Here is a 25,633-nt window from a genome sequence, read left to right on the forward strand (position 1 = left end):
AGCTTCAATGGCATTTACCGTTGTGCTCTCATTGAAAACAATGGCACCCGGTTTGCTGCTTATCATCATCTATCTCGTACCATGTGAACGCAGCATAGGCAGATAGATATTTCACCAGATGTAATAGTGAGCATCCGGTTGGCGTTTCCACTCACTACCAAACATGTGGGCCGGCAGTAGGAGAAGATGGAACGAGATGGATTTTGGCTGACATTCTGCTAATTCAAATAAAATGTGCGTTTAGTAGGAATTCCCCAAAGGAAATTTGCAAACGAATGCGCTAATAGGACATTTGCAAATGAATGCGCTAATAGGACATTTGCAAATGAATGCGCTAATAGGACATTTGCAAATGAATGCGCTAATAGGAAATTTGCAAATGAATGCGCTAATAGGACATTTGCAAATGAATGCGCTAATATGAAATGTGCAAATGAATGCGCTAATAGGATCTCTCTAGCTCCTGCTTGGTTCTGCTAACCCCATTGCTTGTGTTGCCGACTATGGCTCATTTGTTCCCGTTTGAAACGACAGTTTGAGGTCTATCTTGGTTTAGAAATAAAACATATTTGATATAAGTGTGCTGTGAGGAGGGAGGGAGTAGATTTTCAGGTCCCGCTGGGCCGCAGGGAAGTCAAGTCCTTGATCCAGGCAAAAGGGCTCAGTCTTTGGCAAAGGGAGTGGGATGCTTGTAGTAAGGGAAGGCAGTTTCATTGTGCGCACCAGTCAGTAAAGGAAGAGGTGGGGAGTATGGGATGTAGGAGAGAGGAAGTTGTGTGGAGTAGACTACAGTTTGGGATCGCAGGTTTGAATGCAACATTGTGGATGATAAGGAGACATGAAACAGGTCTGAGTGTTTAGTGGAGGAAACAGTGGAGCGTGTGTTGATATTTTGTGAACTGTATGAAGTAGATAGGGAGAGATTATGTGAAAGGGTTGTAGTTTGGGGGGAGTGAAGTGGTGTCTAGGACTCTGTTTCACTTTCTTATAGGAACAGGATTAATGAAGATAAGGTGATGTAAGTAGGCCGTGATTGGCCTCACACTCCAGTACAGTAGGTGGCGGTGTATGCACCTTAAACGTTGGATGCGATCTGCCAGCCCAATCACAAAGAAGAAGAACAAGACGAAGAAGAAACAACGAGGGGAGGGACCTGAGCAGAGACAGTGTCCCGAGGAAAGAGTTTACATTACAGCTATAATTTCAGAATTGAATAACGTTACATTGGTGATAATCTAATTGATTTATTGTTTAAATACAAGGAATTTCCTCTGTTCATATCAGGATGTCTGAGCCAAGCGCTAGATATCAGCAGGTGAGTAAAACGTTTGTCGTGTCTTTGAGTTAACGTTGGCAAGCATTAGCTAACAGCTAGCAAACGTTAGTTACGAGGTTTGCAAGAAACACTGGTGATGGGATGGCTCTAGCTAGGCCTCGTTGTTTTGAATGGCACCATGATTGAAACGTCAGTTAACAAGTTAATATAAACACGTCATGATGCTTTATAGCTACATTAACATGTTAGTCGTTTTCTTGGTTAGCAATGCATTTTTGCTAACTTGGTCAACTTTCGTAATGGTAATGTTTTGATAGTGTAACTAACGTTAGCTAATAATGCTAGCTAACAAGCTACACTACATTTTATTTTATATTTTTTACATTTACTCCCATGTCTCCCCAATTTCGTGTTATCCAATTGGTAGTAGTTAGTCTAGTCCCATCGCTGCAACTCCCGTACGGAGAGCCATGCGTCCTCCCCCGAAACATGACCCTGTCAAGCCGCACAGCTTCTTGACACACTGTTCGCTTAACCCGGAAGCTAACCACACCTATGTGTCGAAGGAAACACCATATAACTGACGACCGAGGTCAGCGTGCATACGCCCAGCCCGCCACAAGGAGTGGCTAGAGCGTGATGGGACAAGGACATCTTTGCCGGCCCAACCCGGACGACACTGGACCAATTGTGCGCTGCCTCGTGGGTCTCCCGGTCATGGCTAGCTTCTGCCTAGGTTTGAACCCAGGTGTGTAGTGACGCCTTTAGCACTGAGAGGCAGTGCCTTAGGCCGCTGCGCCGCTCAACATGACCAAAAGTATGTGGACAACTGCTCATAGAACATCTCATTCTAAAATCATGGGCATAATATGGAGTTGGTCCCACCTTTGTTGCTATAGCAGCTTCCACTCTTCTGAGAAGGCTTTCCACTATATGTTGGAACATTGCTGCAGGCCTTGATGTTAGTTGATTAGGCCTGGTTTGTAGTTGGTGCTCCAATTCATCCCAAAGGTGTAAGATTGGGTTGAGGTCTGGGTTCTGTGCAGGTCAGTCAAGTTCTTCCACACTGATCTCGACAAACCATTTATCCATGGACCTTGCTTTGTGCACGGGTGCATTGGCATGCTGAAACAGGAAAGGGCTGTCCCAAAACTTGCCATAAAGTTGGAAGCACAGAATTGTCTAGAATGTAGTTGTATGCTGTAGCTTTAAGATTTCCCTTCACTGGAACTAAGGGGCCTAGCCCAAACCATGATTCCTCCTCCACCAAAGTGTACATTTTGGCATTATGCTTTAGGGTAGGTAGCGTTCTCCTGGCATACGCCAAACTCAGATTTGTCCTTCTGACTGCCTGATGTTTAATTAAGCGTGATTCATCACTCCAGAGAACACACCTGCTGGACCCTTTATGGAGAACAACATAGGACAATGGGTTGAGTCTTGCGATGCTAACAGATTGGCAACGGCCCTTCTGAATCGTGCCCAGATATTGCCACTACTGTGAGATATATCCTCCAGTCTGAAGGAAGTGGACCTCCTCTGGAGAGAGGCCTGCTGCCTGATTCTCCACCCCTGGCAGGTGTATTTGCCAGCAGCAAACCACCCTGCATACCACTGTTGGCTTGCTTCTGAAGCTAAGCAGGGTTGGTTCTGGTCAGTTCCTGGATGGGAGACCAGATGCTGCTGGAAGTGGTGTTGGATGGCCAGTAGGAGGCACTCTTTCCTCTGGTCTAAAAAATAAATAAAAATATCCCAATGCCCTAGGGCAGTGATTGGGGACATTGCCCTTTGTCGGGTGCCGTCTTTCGGATGGGATGTTAAACGGGTGTCCTGACTCTCTGAGGACATTAAAGATCCCATGGCACTTATCGTAAGATTAGGGGTGTTAACCCCGGTGTCCTGGCTAAATTCCCAATCTTGCCCTCAAACCATCACGGTCACCTAATAATCCCCAGTTTACAATTGGCTCATTCATCCCCCTCCTCTCCCCTGTAACTATTCCCCAGGTCGTTGCTGCAAATGAAAACGTGTTCTCAGTCAACTTACCTGGTAAAATAACTGATAAATAAAATATTGCTCTGAAGAATGTGAGGTGTCTGTTTGCCCAAAGCAGTAGTTACCTGGTGCAGTTGATGTGTGAAACCACCGGTTGTGTTCTCTGTCCCGTATCCGTCCTCTCAGTACTGGGAGGAAGTGCCAGAGTGCAAAGTGAATCACCTTGAGCTCCAGCTCATCGATGTGAGCCTTTGTCCATGGTGCTGACTAGAGGTTGACCGATTATTACGCCGATACCGATTATTGGAGGACCCCAAAAAAAAGCCGATACCAATTAATCGGCCGACTTAAAAAAATAAATAATAATAATTAACAAAATGAATAATAATAATACTAATAATAAATAAATAAATAAAATATATATTTTTTAAATTAAGAAATTGTTTGATTTATTTGTAATAATGACAATTACAACAATACTGAATGAACACTTATTTTAACTTAATATAATACATCAATAAAATAAATTTAGCCTAAAAATAAATAATGAAACATGTTCAATTTGGTTTAAATATTGCAAAGTGTTGGAGAAGAAAGTAAAAGTGCAATATTTGCCATATAAGAAAGCTAGTGTTTAAGTTTCTTGCTCAGAACATGAGAACATGTTAAAAGGAACCACCAGCTTTCATATCAGTCTTCAATATTCCCAAGTAAGACGTTTTAGGTTGTAGTTATTATAGGACTATTTCTCTCTATACGATTTGTATTTCATATACCTTTGACTATTGGATGTTCTTATGGGCACTTTAGTATTGCCAGTGTAACAGTATAGCTTCCGTCCCTCTCCTCGCTCCTCCCTGGGCTCGAACCAGGAACACATCGACAACAGCCACCCTCGAAGCAGCGTTACCCATGCAGAGCAAGGGGAACAACTACTCCAAGTCTCCGAGCGAGTGACGTTTGAAATGCTATTAGCGTGCACCCCGCTAACTAGCTAGCCATTTCACATCGGTTACACCAGCCTAATCTCGGGAGTTTAGGCTTGAAGTAATAAACGGCGCAATTCTTGAAGCATTACGAAGAGCTGCTGACAAAACGCACAAAATTTCTGTTTGAATGAATGCTTACGAGCCTGCTGGTGCCTACCATCGCTCAGTCCGACTGCTCTATGAAATAATAGACTTAATTATAACATAACACACAGAAATACGAGGTCATTAATATGGTTGAATCCGGAAACTATCATCTCGAAAACAAAACATTTATTCTTTCAGTGAAATACGGAACTGTTCCATATTTTATCTAATGGGTGGCATCCATGAGTCTAAATATTCCTGTTACATTGCACAACCTTCAATGTTATGTCATAATTACGTAACGTTCTGGCAAATTAGTTCGCAATGAGCCAGGCGGCCCAAACTGTTGCATATACCCTGACTCTGCGTGCAATGAACGCAAGAGAAGTGACACAATTTCACCTGGTTAATATTGCCTGCTAACCTGGATTTCTTTTAGCTAAATATGCAGGTTTAAAAATATATACTTCTGCCTATATATTTTAAGAAAGGCATTAATGCTTATGGTTAGGTACAGTTGTGCAAATATTGTGCTTTTTTTTTCGCAAATATTGTGCTTTTTTTTAAATCAACCCCCGTTTGGCGACGTTGTCTCTTTGTTAGGAAGAAAGTCTTCACACAGTTCGCAACGAGCCAGGCGGCCCAAACTGCTGCATATCCCCTGACTCTGTTGCAAGAAAAGTGACAAAGAAATTCACGTTAGCAGGCAATATTAACTAAATATGCATGTTTAGAAATATGTACTTGTGTATTGAGTTTAAGAAAGGCATTGATGTTTATGGTTAGGTACACGTTGGAGCAACGACAGTCCTTTTTCGCGAATGCCTACCGCATCGATTATATGCAACGCAGGACACTCTAGATAGACTAGTAATATCATCAACCATGTGTAGTTAACTAGTGATTATGATTGATTGTTTTTATAAGATTAGTTTAATGCTAGCTAGCAACTTACCTTGGCTTCTTTACTGCATTCGCGTAACAGGCAGGCTCCTCCTGGAGTGCAATGAGAGGCAGGTGGTTAGAGCGTTGGACGAGTTAACTGTAATTTTGCAGGTTTGAATCCCCCGAGCTGACAAGGTAAAAATCTGTCGTTCTACCCCTGAACAAAGCAGTTAACCCACCGTTCCTAGGCCTTCATTGAAAATAGGAACTGCACACACTGAGAGAACTATTTTCCAAGTTCATTGTTAGTCCCAACTCAGAGGTGGTGGGACCATGGATGTGTGTGCCAAGACTTTGTGACCCTGCACATATTAGCCAATCGTCTAAGTAGTTCAGGACCCTGACACCTGCTTGGCGATTGGGGGGGGGGGGGGGCTAGCGCTTCACTTATGCACTTGCTGAAAGGCTGAAGGGTAGAACTCAAATCTCAGATTTGGCACCAAAAAATATTGCGTAGATCCTGCAGTTTTGTTGTGCTGGTTCTACTTCTTCAATTCCATGTTTTTTCAGGAGCAAGGAGATTTCTGAGCAAAGGGTTTGCTTTTGAGCAGGGTTGTGAGCTGATGTTTAAGACCCTCCTAAAGTGTGGGAGTCAAAATATGTTCTAGTGTGTAGCCTTACGTAGAGTGTGTAACACTCGTTGACCTTTTCCAGCTGGAAAGGTGGTGCTCAAGGAAACAGTGTTTCACTACATAGCCCAAGATGCAGAAACGCACCATCAGGACCGAGGCTCTGCACGCTGTGGTGCAGAGGGGACGCCGCCTGCATATGGTGCGCTTCTGCATCTTGGTCTATATTGTGCTCCACCTCTTCGGTAGGGCTGAGTGTTTGAGACTGGTTTCTTGGAATCCCAGTTAAAGCTCCATCTGTGCTTCTCTGCGTTCCTGCAGTTCCTTCTAATTGAAGGCCACTATCGCTGCTGAATTGCTAAGCCTTTTGGCTGAAGCAGTGCTGTCATGTGTCCTGCGTAGGATGCAATCAGATGCCCTGCATTGTTTGTTAGGCAGCTCTTTGTCTGAAAAGAGAGAAAAGCAGGCAGGACAAGTGAAGCAAATGATTTATCCACATGGGGGAAATGGCCAAAACCAAGTGCCTTGGAGTAGGCTGAATTTTTGAAGGGGATGATGTCTGTCTTTTAAAAAACTGAATTAATCAAACTTGGATGTGGATGCCATGGCAGTAGGTGCATGTTCCACGTTGAAGTTCCTGCTTGCCATCTGAAATATTTCAGACAAATGTATTTTCTGGTCGACCGTCGCTACCAGACCGGCAGGCTTAGACGATACTAGAGCTATGGTACATGACAGCAGCATCATCATCATCATTAGTGCTCATAGTCTGTCATAAGAGTAGGAGGCTCTTTTGGACAGTACGTCAGTGTCATCCGATTCCGCAACCACGCTCTGTTCAGATGTAGGGGTTTGGTACTAGCATGGGAAGCCTGGCCAGGATGTGCTTAAGGGTAGACCTTAGACGGTGTAAGGCACTGCATCTCAGTGCAAGAGGCATCACTACAGTCCCTGGTGATACAGCCTGGATTCGAACCTCAGGCCGTGTTTTTTTTTTTCACCTTTATTTAACCAGGTAGGCTAGTTGAGAACAAGTTCTCAATTGCAACTGTGACCTGGCCAAGATAAAGCATAGCAGTGTGAACAGACAACACAGAGTTACACATGGAGTAAACAATTAACAAGTCAATAACACAGTAGAAAAAAAAGGGGAGTCTATATACAATGTGAGCAAAAGGCATGAGGAGGTAGGCGAATAATTACAATATTGCAGTTTAACACTGGAGTGATAAATGATCAGATGATCATGTACAGGTAGAGATATTGGTGTGCAAAAGAGTAGAAAAGTAAATTAATAAAAACTGTGGGGATGAGGTAGGAGAAAATGGGTGGGCTATTTACCAATAGATTATGTACAGCTGCAGCAATCGGTTAGCTGCTCAGATAGCTGATGTTTGAAGTTGGTGAGGGAGATAAGTCTCCAACTTCAGCGATTTTTGCAATTTGTTCCAGTCACAGGCAGCAGAGTACTGGAACGAAAGGCGGCCGAATGAGGTGTTGGCTTTAGGGATGATCAGTGAGATACACCTGCTGGAGCGCGTGCTACGGATGGGTGTTGCCATCGTGACCAGTGAACTGAGATGAGGTGGAGCTTTACCTTGCATGGCCTTGTAGATGACCTGGAGCCAGTGGGTCTGGCGACGAATATGTAGCGAGGGCCAGCCGACTAGAGCATACAAGTCGCAGTTTGGGAGTCCCATAGTGCGGCGCACAATTGGCCCAGCTTTGTCTGGGTTTGGCAATACAAGTTAGCTAGTATGGGCCAGCACAACAACGACAGAGGGGGTCTAGATTAGATCAAAATCAACAATTCCTAAAACTGGGAAGTGATGGCTTGTGAACCCATTTAGTTCTGTGTTGTAGCTTGTGAGATACACAATCAAATAGTATGTGTGCTATGTTGGAGGATATGTCTGGATGTCCATGCTCAAAGTTCTTACGCTGTACAAAGTTTTATTTGTATTTTTTTGTGTGTGGGGGAAAAATACATCTAACTTTTTAATAACAAAACAAACCAATAAATCAACTACTCACAGCCAGGGCTCGAAATTAAGGGCGTCCTAAAATGTTTAAAAACCATTCTCTAACACGTACCTGATGCGAGCAGTTTTTATAATGCAACAGGGACGGATATACAGACTAATGGTAGAAACTTAGAGAATATCTGAAGATGCAACAATAGAATTCTGCCTTACTGACTTTGGGCAGTAGAAGAATGCTTTCAATGGCATATCAGAAAGTCTGCTTTGTTTCTGTGGTCGGATTTGGGATGTAGTCTATTAAAAGCAAGGTAAGATATGCATTGTAAAACGTCCAGGTTTCAAACAGTGCTATGTCTGGCTCGGCATCGCATATGTAATGATTTAGGTTATGAAAATGTATAATATTAGAATATCATTCCAATGTTGGGCAAGTAGGTCTATTAGAATGGACATTTGACTGTCCCAGCTCGTCTGCGGGTCCGCCAGCGGATATTTCGCGTGCAGGGAGTTGCTGTGCCATTTGCATTGTCTGTATGCTATGGCTAGCTACTATGGTATTCTAGAGAATATGGTTGTATCTCCTGAACCGACTGCACACGGTAAAATGTTGAAAGCATTTCTGCCTCGCGCTGCAACACTGCCTGGCTGAGGATTGTGTGCGCACACGTGAAGTGCTGAGTGACAGATTCATTTTTAGAATTGCTGCGCACAGGCATACAGTCTACAGAAGTGAGACTTTGAGCTTGTGTTCCTTGGCTATTTATATTGTTTTGTTCACAAGCTAGGTTGTTTTTCAATGTTTAGTTTCAACTGCTAGGGAAGAGAAGCACCCCGGATACTAGTCAGAGGCACAAACATTACTGGAGTCACATTACTACGGTAACCTCCCGCCCTTAAAGGGGCAGGTGAACATTTGTCTCATCTGTGATATTTTGATATAAAAGACTCATGTCACAAAATAAATTAAACAATATACCACGAGATGCTAAAAGTTTTTCTTAACAAATGAAGGTTATGACATAAACACCAATTACCTTAAAAGCCCTGCAAATGACCTAGTCCTAGCCCCATGTTGGCATATCTAAACATCAAAATAAAAGAAATTGTATTTTAATTTTGGGAATGATCAAGTTCTGTTTGGGGCAGTTGAAGTTGCACTCCGGGATGGTGAGGAAAACAGTTAGTCGCACCATACCTCATTTTATAGTGATCGTCACCTGGGTACTGTAAGTGCGTGGCGTGACTAAACTTCTTTGATATTATGCTTTTTCAATCATATCACGTGAAGGGGAAGGAGTTCCCATAGATCGTTCAGCGACCTGTTATGATAATGAAAGAAATAACAGCCAAAATGGAACTGTCTGCTTGCCATTTTGTCAAATAAGTAGGTGGTCGTGTGAGTTTCTGTCAAAGCGTGATGCTGAAACCGAGTGTGACCACTTCTACTTTTTATTAGACGAGAGGGAACGAAACAGCAAACATCAGCAGTGCACAGCCTCGTCTCTTCTGATTACAGAACATCAGCCTTCATTTTCTGTTAATTTCCTGATGATTCTACATGCTGAATCGCGACAGTTCGTCACCCAGCAGGTGATCTACTGAGAACGGCCAGTGTTCGGTATTTTGTGCTCTGGTCCAGAAGTCTGCTATAATATGCACTCGCCTGACCCTTTAGCTTAGAGCCTGAATAAAACAAGAGCAGTATCTCCAGGGCTTGAACTGATCTCTTCACTAGGTCATGTTGATGTTCTCTGTCAGCTAGGCATAACCAGTTTATTGACTCTTCCCCTATTCAGCTGCCCAATGAAGAGGAGCCAGAGGAGGTTCTCCAGGTGGCAGCTGAAGCCCCACCCCCTTACAGCAGCATTGCAGCAGATAATGCAGGTAATAGTTCAATGCATACACAAATACTCCCATCACAGTGGAGTGTTATGGGTCGGCCTGGGGTCAATGTCTTTACCTTTGCCCCCAGAGTCATTGGACATTTACAGTATAGAACTAAACTAGGACAAGTCATAAAAAAAGATGCTTGACAGAGGAGATTTCCCTGCTAGCCTAGCATTAGGTTTACTTATGGTGTTATAGCAATTAGCCTACCAAAAAGGGATATATGGCACTCAAGTGTAACACAGTAGCTTATTTAACTTATTTACCTCTCTTAGCTTATTTTGACTACAAAGAGGACGGGGGGTTCCCCAAGCCACCATCATACAACGTGGCCACAACTCTCCCTTCCTATGACGAGGCAGAGAGAACCAAGGCTGAAGTCCATGTTCCCTTGGTTTCTGAAAGGGTGAGTCTTCCAGCACTATAAACTCCACATAGACATCCCTTGTGGTTTTGCTGGACTATTTTCTGTTCATCCAGATTCTGTGTTGTTCCTCAGTGTTGTGGGTGTGGCAGAAAGGAATTCAGTCCCTGTCTATTGGCGTGGCTGATTTCCCAAGTAACTGAACTTGCCTCAGTTTTTTTGTGTACTATTTACATTGAGTTGGATGCAGGCTCGTTTCTGAAAGTGACTCCATTAACCCCATTGCACATAATATAAAAGTAGGCCTGTTTAACCATGGATGTGTGTAGGTATACAGTGCCTTCTGGAAAGTATTCAGACTTGTTCCACATTTTGATACGTTACAGCCTTATTCTAAAATGGATATCCTCGTCAATCTAAACATAATACCCCATAATGACAACGCAACAACAGGTTTTTAGAAATGTTTGCAAATGTATTAAAAATAAAAACACATATTATTTACATCGGCATTCAGACCCTTTGCTATGAGACTTGAAATTGAGAATCAGGTGCATCCTGTTTCCATTGATCATCCTTGAGATGTTTCTACAACTTGATTGGAGTCCACCTGTGATTTAAATTGATTGGACATGATTTGGAAAGAGGCACACCTGTCTATATAAGGTTCCACAGTTGACAGTGCATGTCAGAGCAAAAACCAAGCCATGAGGTCGAAGGAACTCTCTGTAGAGCTCCGGGACAGGATTATGTCAAGCACAGGTCTAGGGAAGGGTACCAAAACATTCCTGCAGCATTGAAGGTCTCCAAGAACACAGTGGCCTCCATCATTCTTAAATGGAAGAAGTTTGGAACCACCGAGACTCCTCTTTGAGCTGGCCGCCCGGCCAAACTGAGCAATCGGAGGAGAAGGTCCATGGTCTCTCTGACAGATCTCTAGAGTTCCTCTGTGGAGATAGTTGTACTGATGGCAGATTCTCCCAACTCCACAGCAATCTACTAATCCGGCCTTTATGGTAGATTGGCAAGACGGAATCCATTCCTTAGTAAAAGCCACAGAGCCTCCTTGGAGCTTTGCCAAAAGCCACCTAAAGACTCTGACTCTGACTAGGAGAAACAAGATTCTCTGGTCTGATGAAATCAAGATTGAACTCTTTGGCTTGAATGTCAAGTGTCTCATGTGAAGGAAACCTGGCACCATCCCTACGGTGAAGCATGGTGGTGGCAGCATCATGCTGTGGGGGTGTTTTTCAGCGGCAGGGACTGGGAGATTAGTCAGGATTGAGGCAAAGATGAGCAGAGCAAAGTACAGAGAGCTCCTTGACGAAAACCTGCTCAGGACCTCAGCCTGGGGTGAAGGTTCACCTTCCAACAGGACAACGGCCCTAAGCACACAGCTAAGACCACGCAGGAATGGCTTTGGGACAAGTCTCTGAATGTTCTTGAGTGGCCCAGCCAGAGCCCGGACTTGAACCAGATCGAGCATCTCTGGAGAGACCTGAAAATAGCTGTGCAGCAATGCTCCCCATCCAACCTGACAGCGCTTGAGAGGTTCTGCAGAGAAGAATGGGAGAAACTCCCCAATTACAGATGTGCCAAGATTGTAGCGTCATATCCTAGAAGACTCAGTGCTGTAATTGCTGCCAAATGTGCTTCAACAAAGTACTGAGTAAAGGGTCTGAATACTTATGTCAATGTGAGCTTTTTAAGGTTCGTATTTTTAATAAATTAGCAAAAATGTCAAACGGTTTTTGCTTTGTTATTACAGGGTATTGTGTGTAGATTTAATCCATTTTAGAATAAGGCTGTAATGTGTAAAAAGTCACGTGGTCTGAATACTCTCCGAAAGCACTGTATACTGTACTCGGTATAGGTCGAGTCTGTTTTGAAATGGTGGGTCACGCGTTGTTGGCAGGCACGCCCTAATAATCACTGTCGGACACGCCCTGAGAGCGATGGCTCATCTATGCCCTCTAGTGGGAAAGTTTTTGCCTTACCAGCTTACTTGTCGTCCATTTAAATGACTGTCTGTATTTTTGCCACACTGCGTGCTATGTGTACAGCATGGAACGGTTGGAGACTTTTGATGTACTCACTCTACAGTAATGCTGTGGACGTGTGTGGAATAGAATAGTACCATAAGAAAAGGATGTGGCAGCCATTTGCAGAGACCCGTTTGTCGGCCTGTAGAGCGGTAGTGCTGTATTTCCTGATGGGACATTAAATGTTATTCTTAGAACTACATTGACTCCCGAGTGGTACAGCCGTCTAAGGCACTGCATTGCAGTGCTAGAGGCGTCACTACAGACCCTGGTTTAATCCCGGGCTGTAACACAACCAGTAGTGATCAGGAGTCCCATAGGGCGGTGGTGCACAGTTGGCCCAGCGTTGTTAGGGTTTGGCCGGGGTAGGCCATCATTGGAAATAAGAATTTATTCATAATTGACTTGCCTAGTTTAAATAAAGGTTAATTTAAAATGAAAATGACAATTTGAATTGAAACATCTCCAGCTGAATAACTTGTACATCCACTACATTAGGGCAATGTAAAGAGAAGAGCGTGTTCGTAGCATAAATGTTTGCTGTCTTGGTTGATATAGTGCTATGAGGTTTCCATCATTAAAAATGCCTTGATGATATTCTCCACCATTTCTTTATCTCTGCAGGATGATGACTTTGCAGCCAGGGATGACTTTGAGGATGCGGACCAGTTACACATGGGCAACGATGGGATTTTCATGTTGACCTTTTTTAGTAAGTCACATCTTGACGTTGAATCTTCTCCACCTTGGTGAAGACTGGGTTTAGTATAATACACCCAGCAAAATGAAGAGGCGCGTCATGTATTTATTTGATGATAAAGGTATTGATGTGATCTAAGAATAGTATTTGTGTTGAAACAGCCCATCCTATTCGACCATATGCACAGGTCTGTTTTTAAAGCCCCTTCTCTCTACTCTTCAGTGGCATTCCTCTTCAACTGGATCGGTTTCTTCCTGTCCTTCTGTCTGACCACCTCAGCAGCTGGCCGCTACGGAGCCATCTCTGGCTTCGGCCTGTCACTCATCAAGTGGATCCTCATCGTCCGGGTAACATATCACTAACATTTCAGTTTACCCATTCAACTATTGGGAGCATATTTACAGTAGCCTGACAACACCCGCTAAATGATTCCGCTGTTCTGTAGATTGCTACATTCTTTAGTCTGAGACTGCAATCATTTGAAGTTGTTTGTGGTGACTAGGGGCACGATTTGGATCGTCTCTAACTAATCCGTGTATCAAAGCAAATAATGCATTTTCTAACCTCCGCTTTACCCACGTGGCTTTGTCCCAACCCATGGTGAAGGGTCAGGGAGGTACTCAGATCCAGACTCATTGCAGAGGAGAAACTACCGTCTGTGGGTGTGGCCAGGCAATATTTAGTGCGTGCCTATATATATATATTTATTTATTTTACACAAGATAACACTACCAACGCCCTCTGAGCTTTAGTTTCAAGTTTTATTGTCACATGCACAGGATACACAGCGAGTGTAAAACACTGCAGTGACATGCTTAACTTGAGCTCTTTCCCAACAATCAAAGTTGGCATCTTGGAGTAGTGATCGGATGGCAAAGTACTTCAGTTTGATGTAGGTTTCCCTCTTCCAGAACCCAAGATCATGTTCATGTTTACTCTGAGTGGTCAACTTATCTGTTAATGTTTGTTTTTTTACCCAGTTTTCCACCTACTTCCCTGGGTACTTTGATGGGCAGTACTGGCTGTGGTGGGTGTTCCTGGTAATGGGTAGGTACAACCACTTCTCTGTTTATTGTTTTCAATTGTAGTACTAGACATGTAAATGCATTGTTGCATTGGTTTAGAGGGGTCTTATAAATTAGGGTACCAGTGAGGATTTCCTACACTGGACAACTTGTTACAGCTGTTAAGTCATTGATAATAATCTTCCAGTTTATTTTCATTTACATTAATAAATAAATGGGGATCAGAGCTATTTTCAATAAAAATTCATGAGTTGCTTTTAAAACCTATGTTGATGGATTTGTCATTGTTACATAAAACATAACATAAACCGTGCGTTTAAGGCAATGTAAATGATATCATATATTAAGCAATAATCAGTTAACTATCGGACAGTTTTTTTATTTATATACACTGCTCAAAAAAATAAAGGGAACACTAAAATAAAACATCCTAGATCTGAATGAATTAAATATTCTTATTAAATACTTTTTTATTTACATAGTTGAATGTGCCGACAACAAAATCACAAATTATCAATGGAAATAAAATGTATCAACCCATGGAGGTCTGGATTTGGAGTCCCAGGCAAAATTAAAGTGGAAAACCACACTACAGGCTGATCCAACTTTGATGTAATGTCCTTAAAACAAGTCAAAATGAGGCTCAGTAGTGTGTGTGTGTGTGGCGTTGGTGGATGGAGCGAGACATGACGTCCCAGATGTGCTCAATTGGATTCAGGTCTGGAGAACGGGTGGGCCAGTCCATAGCATCAATGCCTTCCTCTTGCAAGAACTGCTGACACACTCCAGCCACATGAGGTCTAGCATTGTCTTGCATTAGGAGGAACCCAGGGCCAACCGCACCAGCCTATGGTCTCACAAGCGGTCTGAGGATCTCATCTCGGTACCTAATGGCAGTCAGGCTACCTCTGGCGAGCACATAGAGGGCTGTGCGGCCCCCCCAAAGAAATGCCCTCCCCACACCATGACCGACCCACCGCCAAATTGGTCATGCTGGAGGATGTTGCAGGCAGCAGAACGTTCTCCACGGCGGCTCCAGACTGTCACGTCTGTCACGTGCTCAGTGTGAACCTGCTTTCATCTGTAAAGAACACAAGTCGCCAGTGGCGAATTTGCCAATCTTGGTGTTCTCTGGCAAATTAAAAACGTCCTGCACGGTGTTTGGTTGTAAGAACAACCCCCACCTGTGGAAATCGGGCCCTCATGGAGTCGTGTTTCTGACCGTTTGAGCAGACACATGCACATTTGTGGCCTGCTGGAGGTCATTTTGCAGGGCTCTGGCAGTGCTCCTCTTTGCACAAAGGCGGCGGTAGCTGTCCTGCTGCTGGGTTGTTGCCCTCCTACGGCCTCCTCCACGTCTCCTGATGTACTGGCCTGTCTCCTGGTAGCGCCTCCATGCTCTGGACACTATGCTGACAGACACAGCAAACATTCTTGCCACAGCTCGCATTGATGTGCCAACCTGGATGTGCTGCACTACCTGGGCCACTTGTGTGGGTTGTAGACTCCGTCTTATGCTACCACTAGAGTGAAAGCACCGCCAAGCATTCAAAAGTGACCAAAACATCAGCCAGGAAGCATAGGAACTGAGAAGTGGTCTGTGGTCACCACCTGCAGAACCACTCCTTTATTGGGGGTGTCTTGCTAATTGCCTATAATTTCCACCTGTTGTCTATTCCATTTGCACAACAGCATGTGAAATGTATTGTCAATCAGTGTTGCTTCCTAAGTGGACAGTTTGATTTCACAGAAGTGTGATTTGACTTTGAGTTACATTGTGTTGTTTAAGTGTTCCCTTTATTTTTTTGAGCAGTGTATATTTATATATATATTTTTTTCTATAGAGATCTCAGAAATTCAGTGTAACTACTTAACATTTTGTGTCTCCTTATGTTACGGGGTGAAAACTGTTTTCATGGGCACATAATCATGTATGCATTGCGAAATCAAATGCTTCTAACTGGAAGTCACCTTTGATGCTTAAAACCTAAATCTATACTGTCATTAACGTGGTTTTTCTTTAATTATGCATAATACTTGTTGGATGCGCAGTTGGGTGTCCAGCTGATTAGTTACATGGTGATACAGGAAGACATTTTCAGAATGACAGTCACGTGATGAACAGCTGTTGTGGAAGCACATGCGATGCAACAACAGTCCAAGTGCTGGGAAAAAGGTGCTTGTGAGGAATGTCCAGAATATTTAAGTGTTTCATTCGTTATGCCGGTGAAGACAGTTGTGCCTGGATCCACGTTGGATCTAATATCCCTGGAGAATTTATGTTGATCTGTTGTCTGTTTGATTTACAGCAGGGTCTCGTTAGATTAAACAAAAGAGCAGCAAATTAACCCAGTATTTCCCGCTAAAAAAATGGAAGTGTCATTCAAAAGCATTAAATAATAATTAAAGCATATAAATAGGTACAGTGGGGCAAGAAAGTATTTAGTCAGCCACCATTATTGTGCAAGTTCTCCCACTTAAAAAGATGAGTGGCCTGTATTTTTCATCATAGGTACACTTCAACTATGACAGACAAAATGAGAGAGAAAAAAATCCAGAAAATTACATTAGGATTTGTAATGAATTTATTTGCAAATTATGGTGGAAAATAAGTATTTGGTCAATAACAAAAGTTTCTCAATACTTTGTTATATACCCATTTGTTGGTAATGACAGAGGTCAAAAGTTTTCTGTAAGCCTTCAAGGTTTTCACACTGTTGCTGGATTTTGGCCCATTCCTCCATGCAGATCTCCTCTAGAGCAGTGATTTTTTTGGGGCTGTTGCTGGGCAACACAGACTTTCAACTCCCTCCAAAGATTTTCTATGGGGTTGAGATCTGGAGACTGGCTAGGCCCTCCAGGACCTTGAAATGCTTCTTACGAAGCCACTCCTTCGTTGCCTGGGCGGTGCTTAAGCAGGGGGACACGTCTGGCACTGCAGGATTTGAGTCCCTGGCAGCGTAGTGTGTTACTGATGGTAGACTTTGTTACTTTGGTCCCAGCTCTCTGCAGGTCATTCACTAGGTCCCCCCCAAGTGGTTCTGGGACTTTTGCTCATCGTTCTTGTGATCATTTTGACCCCATGGGGTGAGATATTGCGTGGAGCCCCAGATCGAGGAAGATGATCAGTGGTCTTGTATGTCTTCCATTTCCTAATTTTGCTCCCAGAGTTGATTTCTTCAAACCAAGCTGCTTACCTATTGCAGATTCAGTCTTCCCAGCCTGGTGCAGGTCTACAATTTTGTTACTGGTGTCCTTTGACAACTCTTTGGTCTTGGCCATAGTGGAGTTTGGAGTGTGACTGTTTGAGGTTGTGGACAGGTGTCTTTTATACTGATAACAAGTTCAAACAGGTGCCATTAATACAGGTAACAAGTGGAGGACAGAGGAGCCTCATAAAGAAGTTACAGGTCTGAAAGCCAGAAATACTTATTTTCCACCATAATTTACAAATAAATTCATTAAAAATCCTACAATGTGATTTTCTGGATTTTCTTTTCTTATTTTGTCTGTCATAGTTGAAGTGTACCTATGATGAAAATTACAGGCCTCATCTTTTTAAGTGGGAGACCTTGCACAATTGGTGGCTGACTAAATACTTTTTATATGCCTGGATTTGATTAATTCAAGCCTGAAGCTTCCTGAGCCATACATGAATGACATTTTAATGAGCTCAAGCCCAAATGATTGTAGTGTTATCCAATACATATATGATTTTCTGCACAACAGAAAAGCCCATAGATGTATCTTATATGTTCTCTTGGGTAAATCAATTAAATGAAACTATCTTCAGTAGGCCAATCTTTTTGAGTGTGAACTGTATTACTGTATTATATGGACTTGAATTAGGCACATCGTTCAAACCATGATAACGCAGGGAGAGAACATGCGATTCTGGGTCCGCACATGTGGCCTACAAAGTTAGCTAGAGAATTCGATTTTAATTTGGAAATATAGTAGGGCCTATTTGTATAATTGGTAAGCTGACACACACACTACCATTCAAAAGTGGGGTCACTTAAATATCCTTGTTTTTGAAAGACTCACCTTTTTTTTGTCCATTTTAAAATAACATTGATCAAAAATAGTTTAGACATTGTTAATGTTCTGAATGACTATTGTGGCTGGAAACAACTTTTTTTTTTTTAAAGGAATACCTAAATAGGTGTACAGATGTATGTACACATTATCAGCAACCGTCACTCCTGTGTTCCAATGGCACATTGTAATAGCTAATCCAGGTTTATAATTTTAAAAGGCTAATTGATCATTAGAAAACCCTTTTGCAAGTATGTTAGCACATCTGAAAACTGTCCTGATTTACAGAAGCAATATAACTGTCCGCATTTAGGCTCGTTGAATCTGGAGCATCAGCCCTTGTGGGTTCGATTACAGCCTCAAAATGACCAGAAACAAAGTACTTTCTTCTGAAACTCGTCAGTCTATTCTTGTTCTGAGAAATGAAGGCTCTTCCTTGTGAGAAATTGCCAAGAAACTGAAGATCTCTTACAAGCTGTGTTCTACTCCCTTCACAGAACAGCGGAAATTGGCTTTAACCAGAATAGAAGTGAGAGGCCCCGCTGCACAGCTGAGCAGGAGGACAAGTACATTAGTTTCTACTTTGAGAAACAGATTCCTCACAAGTCCTCAACTGGCAGCTTCATTAACCTCTTTACAGCCCCCCCCCCCCCCCTATTTTGTGCAATTTCTGCCTGAAGACATACCCAAATCTAACAGCCTGTAGCTCACAGAACCAAGGATATGCATATTAGTGGTACCATTTGAAAGAAAACACTCTGAAGTTTGTGTACATGTGAATTGAATGTAGGAGAGTATAACACAATAGTTCTGGTTTAGATAAAAAATAAAAATCATATTTTTTTCATTGTTTTATTTTTGTATCTTTAAAATGAACAAGATAAAACAAACATTCAGATAGGATGATGAGGACAATTTCAGTGAAAAATATATGGGGACAATTTCAGTGAGAAATACAAGAGGGCAACAGTACTTGTGCAAAGTTTCAGAATGATAACTTCCAAAATGAGTGTGCTACATGACATTTATCATGAAGTCACCCAGGTGTCCCACACAAGTAGCCCAAATGTACCCAAGTGGCCAAATTGGTGAAGGTATACATTTTGAAACAAATATCTATATACAAAATGCCAAAATGGTATTCTAATAATTATTGATTAAAAAATATATGAAAAATATATATATATAATATATTTTTTTGTATACATACATACATTTACAAAATAACATGGGTATCTATTTACACACGTTCAATATTTGGAAGACTCTCAGTCCTCAATCAAATCAATTTATATAGCCCCAGCCTAAAACCCCAAACAGCAAGCAATGCAGGTGTAGAAGCATGGTGGCTAGGAAAAACTCCCTAGAAAGGCAAAAACCTAGGAAGAAACCTAGAGAGGAACCTGGCTGAGGGGTGGCCAGTCCTCTTCTGGCTGTGCCGGGTGGAGATCACAGTGGTTGTAGAGGGTGCAACAGGACAGCACCTCGAGTAAAAATGAACAGTTTAGGGTTCCGTAGCCGCAGGCAGAACAGTTGAAACTGGAACAGTGGCAAGGCCAGGTGGACTGGGGACAGCAAGGAGTCATCATGCCAGGTAGTCCTGACGCATGGTCCTAGGGATCAGGTCCTCCGAGAGAGAGAATATACTTAAATTCACACAGGACACCGGATAAGACTCCCATTCGGTGTCCGTGTCACTGTGAAAGAAAATGTTCAGTTAGAATGGTTTCACATATGAGCTCTGTATCAACAGGTATAATAAACAGATATTTTAATTTTACCTTTATTTTACTAGGCAAGTCAGTTAAGAACAACTTCTTATTTTCAATGACGGCCTAGGAACAGTGGGTTAACTGCCTGTCCAGGGGCAGAACGACAGATTTGTACCTTGTCAGCTCGGGGATTCGAACTTGCAACCTTTCGGTTACTAGTCCAACGCTCTAACCACTAGGCTACCCTGCCACCCCATATATAGAGAGTTGAAGGTTGAATATATTATCTTATTATTATTATTATTACCTGCTAGATCTACTGTCTCTATTATATTATGACAGACCAGCTGTATCTACCGTCTCCATTTCACTTTGGCCATTGATGTGGTCCTGCCTTCTCCTAAACAGCCTCAAATAGGCTATTTCATGTGGGTTGGGGTGGGGCGGTAGACACACGCATCTCACATTTCATGACATTACATGTTTATATATTGCTTCTAAAAAAAATTTTTTTAATGACAATATTTTATATTATTAATTTCAAATAGCATTAGCATGATAAGAACTTACCAGTCCAAAACGATGTCCTCTCCCGTTCAAAAAATATTCCTCCACAATCGCAAAATGAATCGTCCTACAACAATCTGTCACACCTTCCCAATCAATTTATTCTAAAATTGTGTGTACATCTGTATATCTAGACTTAGATTTAGCTGTCCCTGACTTAGTCGCAGTAATGCTTGATATATAAACAGCTGAATCTGCGCGTTCACCAAACAATGCAGTGCGTAACGTGTTTCTCCTTCCGGTATGAAACTTCAATAGCAAATGACTCACTTTACGCTGGAGCTTACTACATGGGTTGGTCTTGCAACACATAAACATGGTGTATTGCCGTTTAGCTCAGCTCATTGGCTATCTACCCAGCTAGTTTTCAAGACGACCAGTGGTCATTGGGTTAACAGACAGTCAATCAACGAAACAGCGGGCAAATCATTGGAGCACAATGATGTCATGACTTGTTGTCTTCAAATCGGTTTCTTTCAGTCAATACATCCCGCGAAATGGCCCATCACATTTGATTGTGTTACGAACAAACGAGTTGATTGCAGTGAGACCAAACATGACTAGAAAAGTCACGTTCTGTGTGGGTTATTTACCTGGAATGTGTCACAAGCGGTTCAACAAAATGTTTTGTGTCATGCTATAAAAACTGATTCTATCAAGCAAAGGGTAATGAGCATTGGAATTGCAAACAGACGAAGATCGTCAAAGGTAAACTATTTATTTTAATGCAGTTTGGGATTATGTTACGCCTGTGCTGGTTAAAAAAAATGTTTTATGGGGCTCTATGCTCAGATAATCGCATTGTATTCTTTCGCAGTAATTCCTTTTTTAAATCTGACAACGCAGTTGGATTAGCAAGATTCTAGGTGTTCGATACATGTGAGACACTTGTATTTTCATGAATGTTTAATATGACTATTTATATAGCGATCACTGTATGTTGTGGAATTTCTTTCCTTAATGGATTTGAGACAATCAGTTGTTGTGACATGTTTGGGGTGGTATACAGAAGATGGCCCTATTTGGTAAAAGACCATATTAAGGCAAGAACAGCTCAAATAAGGAAAGTGAAATGACAGTCCATTACTTTAACTTCTTGCAGATTAGTGGTACGCTAGTGTTTTCGAGAATTTCCTGTGAATTTGAGAGCGACAAATTCAAATTATATTTCGATAAATATTAAACTTTTCATGAAATCACAAGTGCAATACATCAAAATAAAGCTTAACTTGTTAATCCAGCCGCCGTGTCATATTTCAAAAAGGCAGAAAGCAAACCATGCGATTATCTGAGGACAGCGCCCAGCACACAAAGCATAACAAATCATTTTCAACCAGGGAGTTGAAAGTCAGAAATAGCGATATAATATCTGCCTTACCTTTGAAGATATTATTCTGTTGGCACTCCAAAAGGTCCCAGTTACATTACAAATGGTCCTTTTTATTCCATAAAGTCCTTTTCTTATATCCTTAACTCAGTTTAGCTGCCGCGCATCAGTCAATAATCCACCAGGTTTCCCTCCTTCAGAATGCATACAAAATGAATCCCAAACGTTACCAATAAACTAATCCAAACAAGTCAATCAACGTTTATAATCAATCCTTACGTACCCTAATACGCAAATAAACAATACAATTTAAGACGGCGAATCGTTGTCTTTACAGGAGAAAAGTACCAAAGAACGCGCTCGCATTCACGCGCGTGGAAACACTACAGCCAAAATGGGAGCCACCTAGAAAAACAAAAATTTCTGGCTCATTTTTCCAAAAAACATTCTAAAACGCTTTCTAAAGACTGACATCTAGTGGAAGCCCTAGGAACTGCAATCGGGCACAATTTCCCCTATTATAAAAGTGCCAGGCATTGAAATCAGTGGTAGGATTACTTTTCGGGTGGTGTGGGGGGTTTGTCCTCTGGGTTTCGCCTGCCATTTCAGTTCTGTTATACTCCGACGTTATTTTAACAGTTTTAGATTTTCTATCCAAATCTACTAATTATATGCATATCCTAGCTTCTGGGCCTGAGTAGCAGGCAGTTTTCTTTGGGCACGCTTTTCATCCGGACGTCAAAATACCGCCCACTATCCCAAAGAAGTTACGACACAAAGGTCAGACATTCTGAAATATGTCAAGAACTTTGATAATTTCTTCAAGAGCAGTTGCAAAAACCATCAAGTGCTATGATGAAACTGTCTCTCATGGGGACCGCCACAGGAAAGGAAGACCCAGAGTTACCTCTGCTGCAGAGGATCAGTTCATTAGAGTTACCAGCCTCCGATAATGGCAGCCCAAATAAATGCTTCAGAGTTCAAGTAGCCTACACATGAACTGTTTAGAGGAGGCTGTGTGAATCAGGCCTTCATGATCAAATTGTTGCAAATAAACCACTACTGAAGGATGCCAATAATAAGAAGACTTGCTTGGGCCAAGAAACACAAGCAATGGACATTAGACCGGTGGAAATCTGTCGTTTTGGTCCGATTTGTCCAAATTTGAGATTTTTGTTTCCAACTGCTGTGTCTTTGTGAGAGACCGAGCAGGTGAATGGGTGATCTGATGTGTGGTTCCCACCATGAAGCATGGAGGAGGTGGTGTGGGGGTGCATTGCTGTTGACACTTGTGATTTATTTAGAATTCAATGCACACTTAACCAGCATGGCTACCACAGCATTCTGCAGAGATACGCCATCCCATCTGGTTTGCACTCAGTCCCACTATCATTTGTTTTTCAACAGGACAATGACCCAACACACCTCCCAAGTGGCGCAGCAATCTATGGCACTGCATCTCAGTGCTTGAGGCGTCACTAGAGACACAGCCTGGATTCGAACCAGGGTATCACAACCGGCCGTGATTGGGAGTCCCATAGGGCGGAGCACATTTGGCCCAGCGTCGTCCGGGTTTGGCTGGTGTAGGCCGTCATTGTAAATAAGAATTTGTTCTTATCTGACTTGCCTAGTTAAATTAAACGTTTTTTTGACAAAGAATAAGAGTGATGCAGTGCTGCAGCAGATGACCTGGCCTCCGCAATCAGCTGACTTCAACGCAATTGAAATAGTTTGAGTTGGACAGCAGAGTGAAGGAAAAGCAGCCAACAAGTGCTCAGCATATGTGGAAACTCCAATACTGTTGAAAAGCATTCCAGGTGAAGCTGGATGAGATAATGCCAAGAGTTTGCAATTCTCTCAAGGCAAGGAGTGGCTACTTTGAAGAATGTGTATATATTTATCACAATATTCCTAATGTTATTAGCCTAGTAGGCTCTCTCTATTGTTTAATTTCTTCCTCGCTTTCAACAGTTAAATTATATGTTTTGTTGTCCTTATCTTCGTCATTCTAATGACATCCTTGAATATTATAAGTCTAGAATCAGATGGAGAAGGATCTCACTTCTCTTGACGAAGGTAATTGAATAGTTATGGGTCTAAATATATAACTGCTGTAGCCTACTGCAATCGTGCGTTTGCTCTTTCAAACTACCCGTAATTTCTATTGGCTGCTTTATTTATCATTCAGCATACAAAATTGCTACCTCTTTGAATAGTCTATTGCTATAAAAAATGTCCAGCAAGCTATTCTAGTCTAGCTTTTCCTGCATGGGACTCCAAGAGCTAAGGAGCGTTTTTTTTTTACGAGGCTAGTGGAGCACAGGTGCTTGCATATTGCACAAGAGACGGAGGCTATAAGTTAGAAGCTTATTATTCATAAGCCATCATTAATTATAAAACATATAAGGCTAATACCGCATTAAATGTAATCCCTGAAAGAGGTAGGCCAGGACATATAGGGCTATATATCACTCTAGAACTGGATTATCTCTTTTGGATGCAATGAGAGATTTAAAGCAACGATATTTGAGTGATGGGCTGTTTTTAAAACTCTGCAGCTGCAATAAATTAAATCTCTACATTAAATAAAATCTGACCCTGAAAGCCAGGTGGAGTTGGGTAAATTAGATGCACATTCGATCTTTATATTATAGACTATGCTGCCGCAAATGTAGGCCTACCCGTCACAAGAAAAACAGTTAACATGATGAGAAGATCTGCATGCATTTGTGAACTGCGCTCCAATCTGAGATGGGTCTGTGCCCATCCTGAGCGTTGATGATTCATCATGCAGGGGCTGTAGAGAAGACCGATTTAGACATCTCATATAATTTAACAGTTCCAGCTCACGCCCTGCTGTTCATATAAATAATGTATTATAATTTACCGGTTTCTTGCAGTTATTTTTCCCAGGAAAAGAGTGGTTTGGGGAGGTAAATCTCGGTAACCGTGTTCCCACCATTCAACTCTAGTATCTATTGAATGGACAGTATGCATGGAGATTTAACACTCACACTAGCAAGAATGCCTTGTTTGATGCTGGGAGTTGACTTGCTGCCCCAAAAAAACATTAGAAAAATGACTCCTGTATTCTGTCTTCCAGGATTCCTGCTCTTCCTCAGAGGATTCATCAACTACGCCAAGATACGCAAAATGGCTGACTCGTTTTCTACTCTCCCGCGAACCAGAGTCCTTTTCATCTACTAAAAGTGGAAATCTGACTTCTATAGAGAAGTTTGCTCTGGCTTCTAAACTCCGTCACGGGAGGCTGAGAAATGTTTTGCTGCCGTTGAATCAGACGATACACTTTCGGTCTCTTGATGTAAACTGGTGGATGCTGACAATTCTGTAACTATTCAATCATTAGTGGTTTGTCAAGTGCTATTTGCAATCAAGTCTGTGATGTATAAATAATGCCTTACATATTATTATAAGTTTGTAGCAATGGTTATGTACTGTGCCCCTTAGCCAATAGGGGGTAGTCTTGTCTTTTTCTGACCTCTTTCAAAGTGTTTGATATGGAGACTGCTCAGCTGTATGCTGAACCTGTGACACTACCATTGAGTTCTGTCTGTGGATCGGAGCATTGAGTCATTTATCAAAAGCAGTGCTTTTTTCTTGATGTGTATATGATAATGAAATTAAAGTGTCTTAAGATGTTTCTTCAATGTGTAGAAAACTGAATGATTTTGTATTCAAGCGTCATTTTCACTTTGGAAATCCTAGACAATACAGTGATCGAGGTAGGCATTGGAACCTTGTTGCTAGGGTTCGCCAGTGCATTTCAGACATTTTAAGGAGTATCCGAGGAATTGATTTAACCTTTTTATTTAAGCAGGGAGTCACCTTGAGACAAAGCTCTTCTTTTAAGGGGGAGGCCTGCATGACTACCAAAAATTGGTTGAACTGTTCAGGTTTATGTACCAATCGTATTTGACACTCATCAATCCTGAACTTGCATCGATGGTTTTGATTGGCACAGGTTTTTGTACACAACCCTTGTAAATCAGTATTCGGTTTATTATCACCATAATTACCTATCTCTACAGTCTACTGCATTTTGTTATTTAACAATCGTTCTGGGGTATCTAATGTATTACTGCGGGTAAGACGGAGGTAGTTGAGATG

The 25,633-nt window shown here is 42.1% G+C and overlaps 1 protein-coding gene across 1 annotated transcript; it reads left to right on the plus strand.

Moving 5' to 3' along the window:
* Positions 1 to 1,116: 1,116 nt before the first annotated feature.
* LOC124014116 (NEDD4 family-interacting protein 1-like) lies at positions 1,117 to 25,173 on the plus strand. Its single transcript, XM_046328839.1, has 7 exons — positions 1,117 to 1,315; positions 9,640 to 9,727; positions 10,006 to 10,136; positions 12,761 to 12,848; positions 13,059 to 13,183; positions 13,817 to 13,883; positions 24,609 to 25,173. Exons 1-7 carry the CDS (start codon positions 1,286 to 1,288, stop codon positions 24,710 to 24,712), a joined length of 633 nt encoding a protein of 210 aa, XP_046184795.1. The 5' UTR covers positions 1,117 to 1,285; the 3' UTR covers positions 24,713 to 25,173.
* The last annotated feature ends 460 nt before the right edge of the window (positions 25,174 to 25,633 follow it).

The sequence above is a fragment of the Oncorhynchus gorbuscha genome, linkage group LG02, assembly GCF_021184085.1.
Source record: "Oncorhynchus gorbuscha isolate QuinsamMale2020 ecotype Even-year linkage group LG02, OgorEven_v1.0, whole genome shotgun sequence".
NCBI classification, from domain to species: domain Eukaryota; kingdom Metazoa; phylum Chordata; class Actinopteri; order Salmoniformes; family Salmonidae; genus Oncorhynchus; species Oncorhynchus gorbuscha.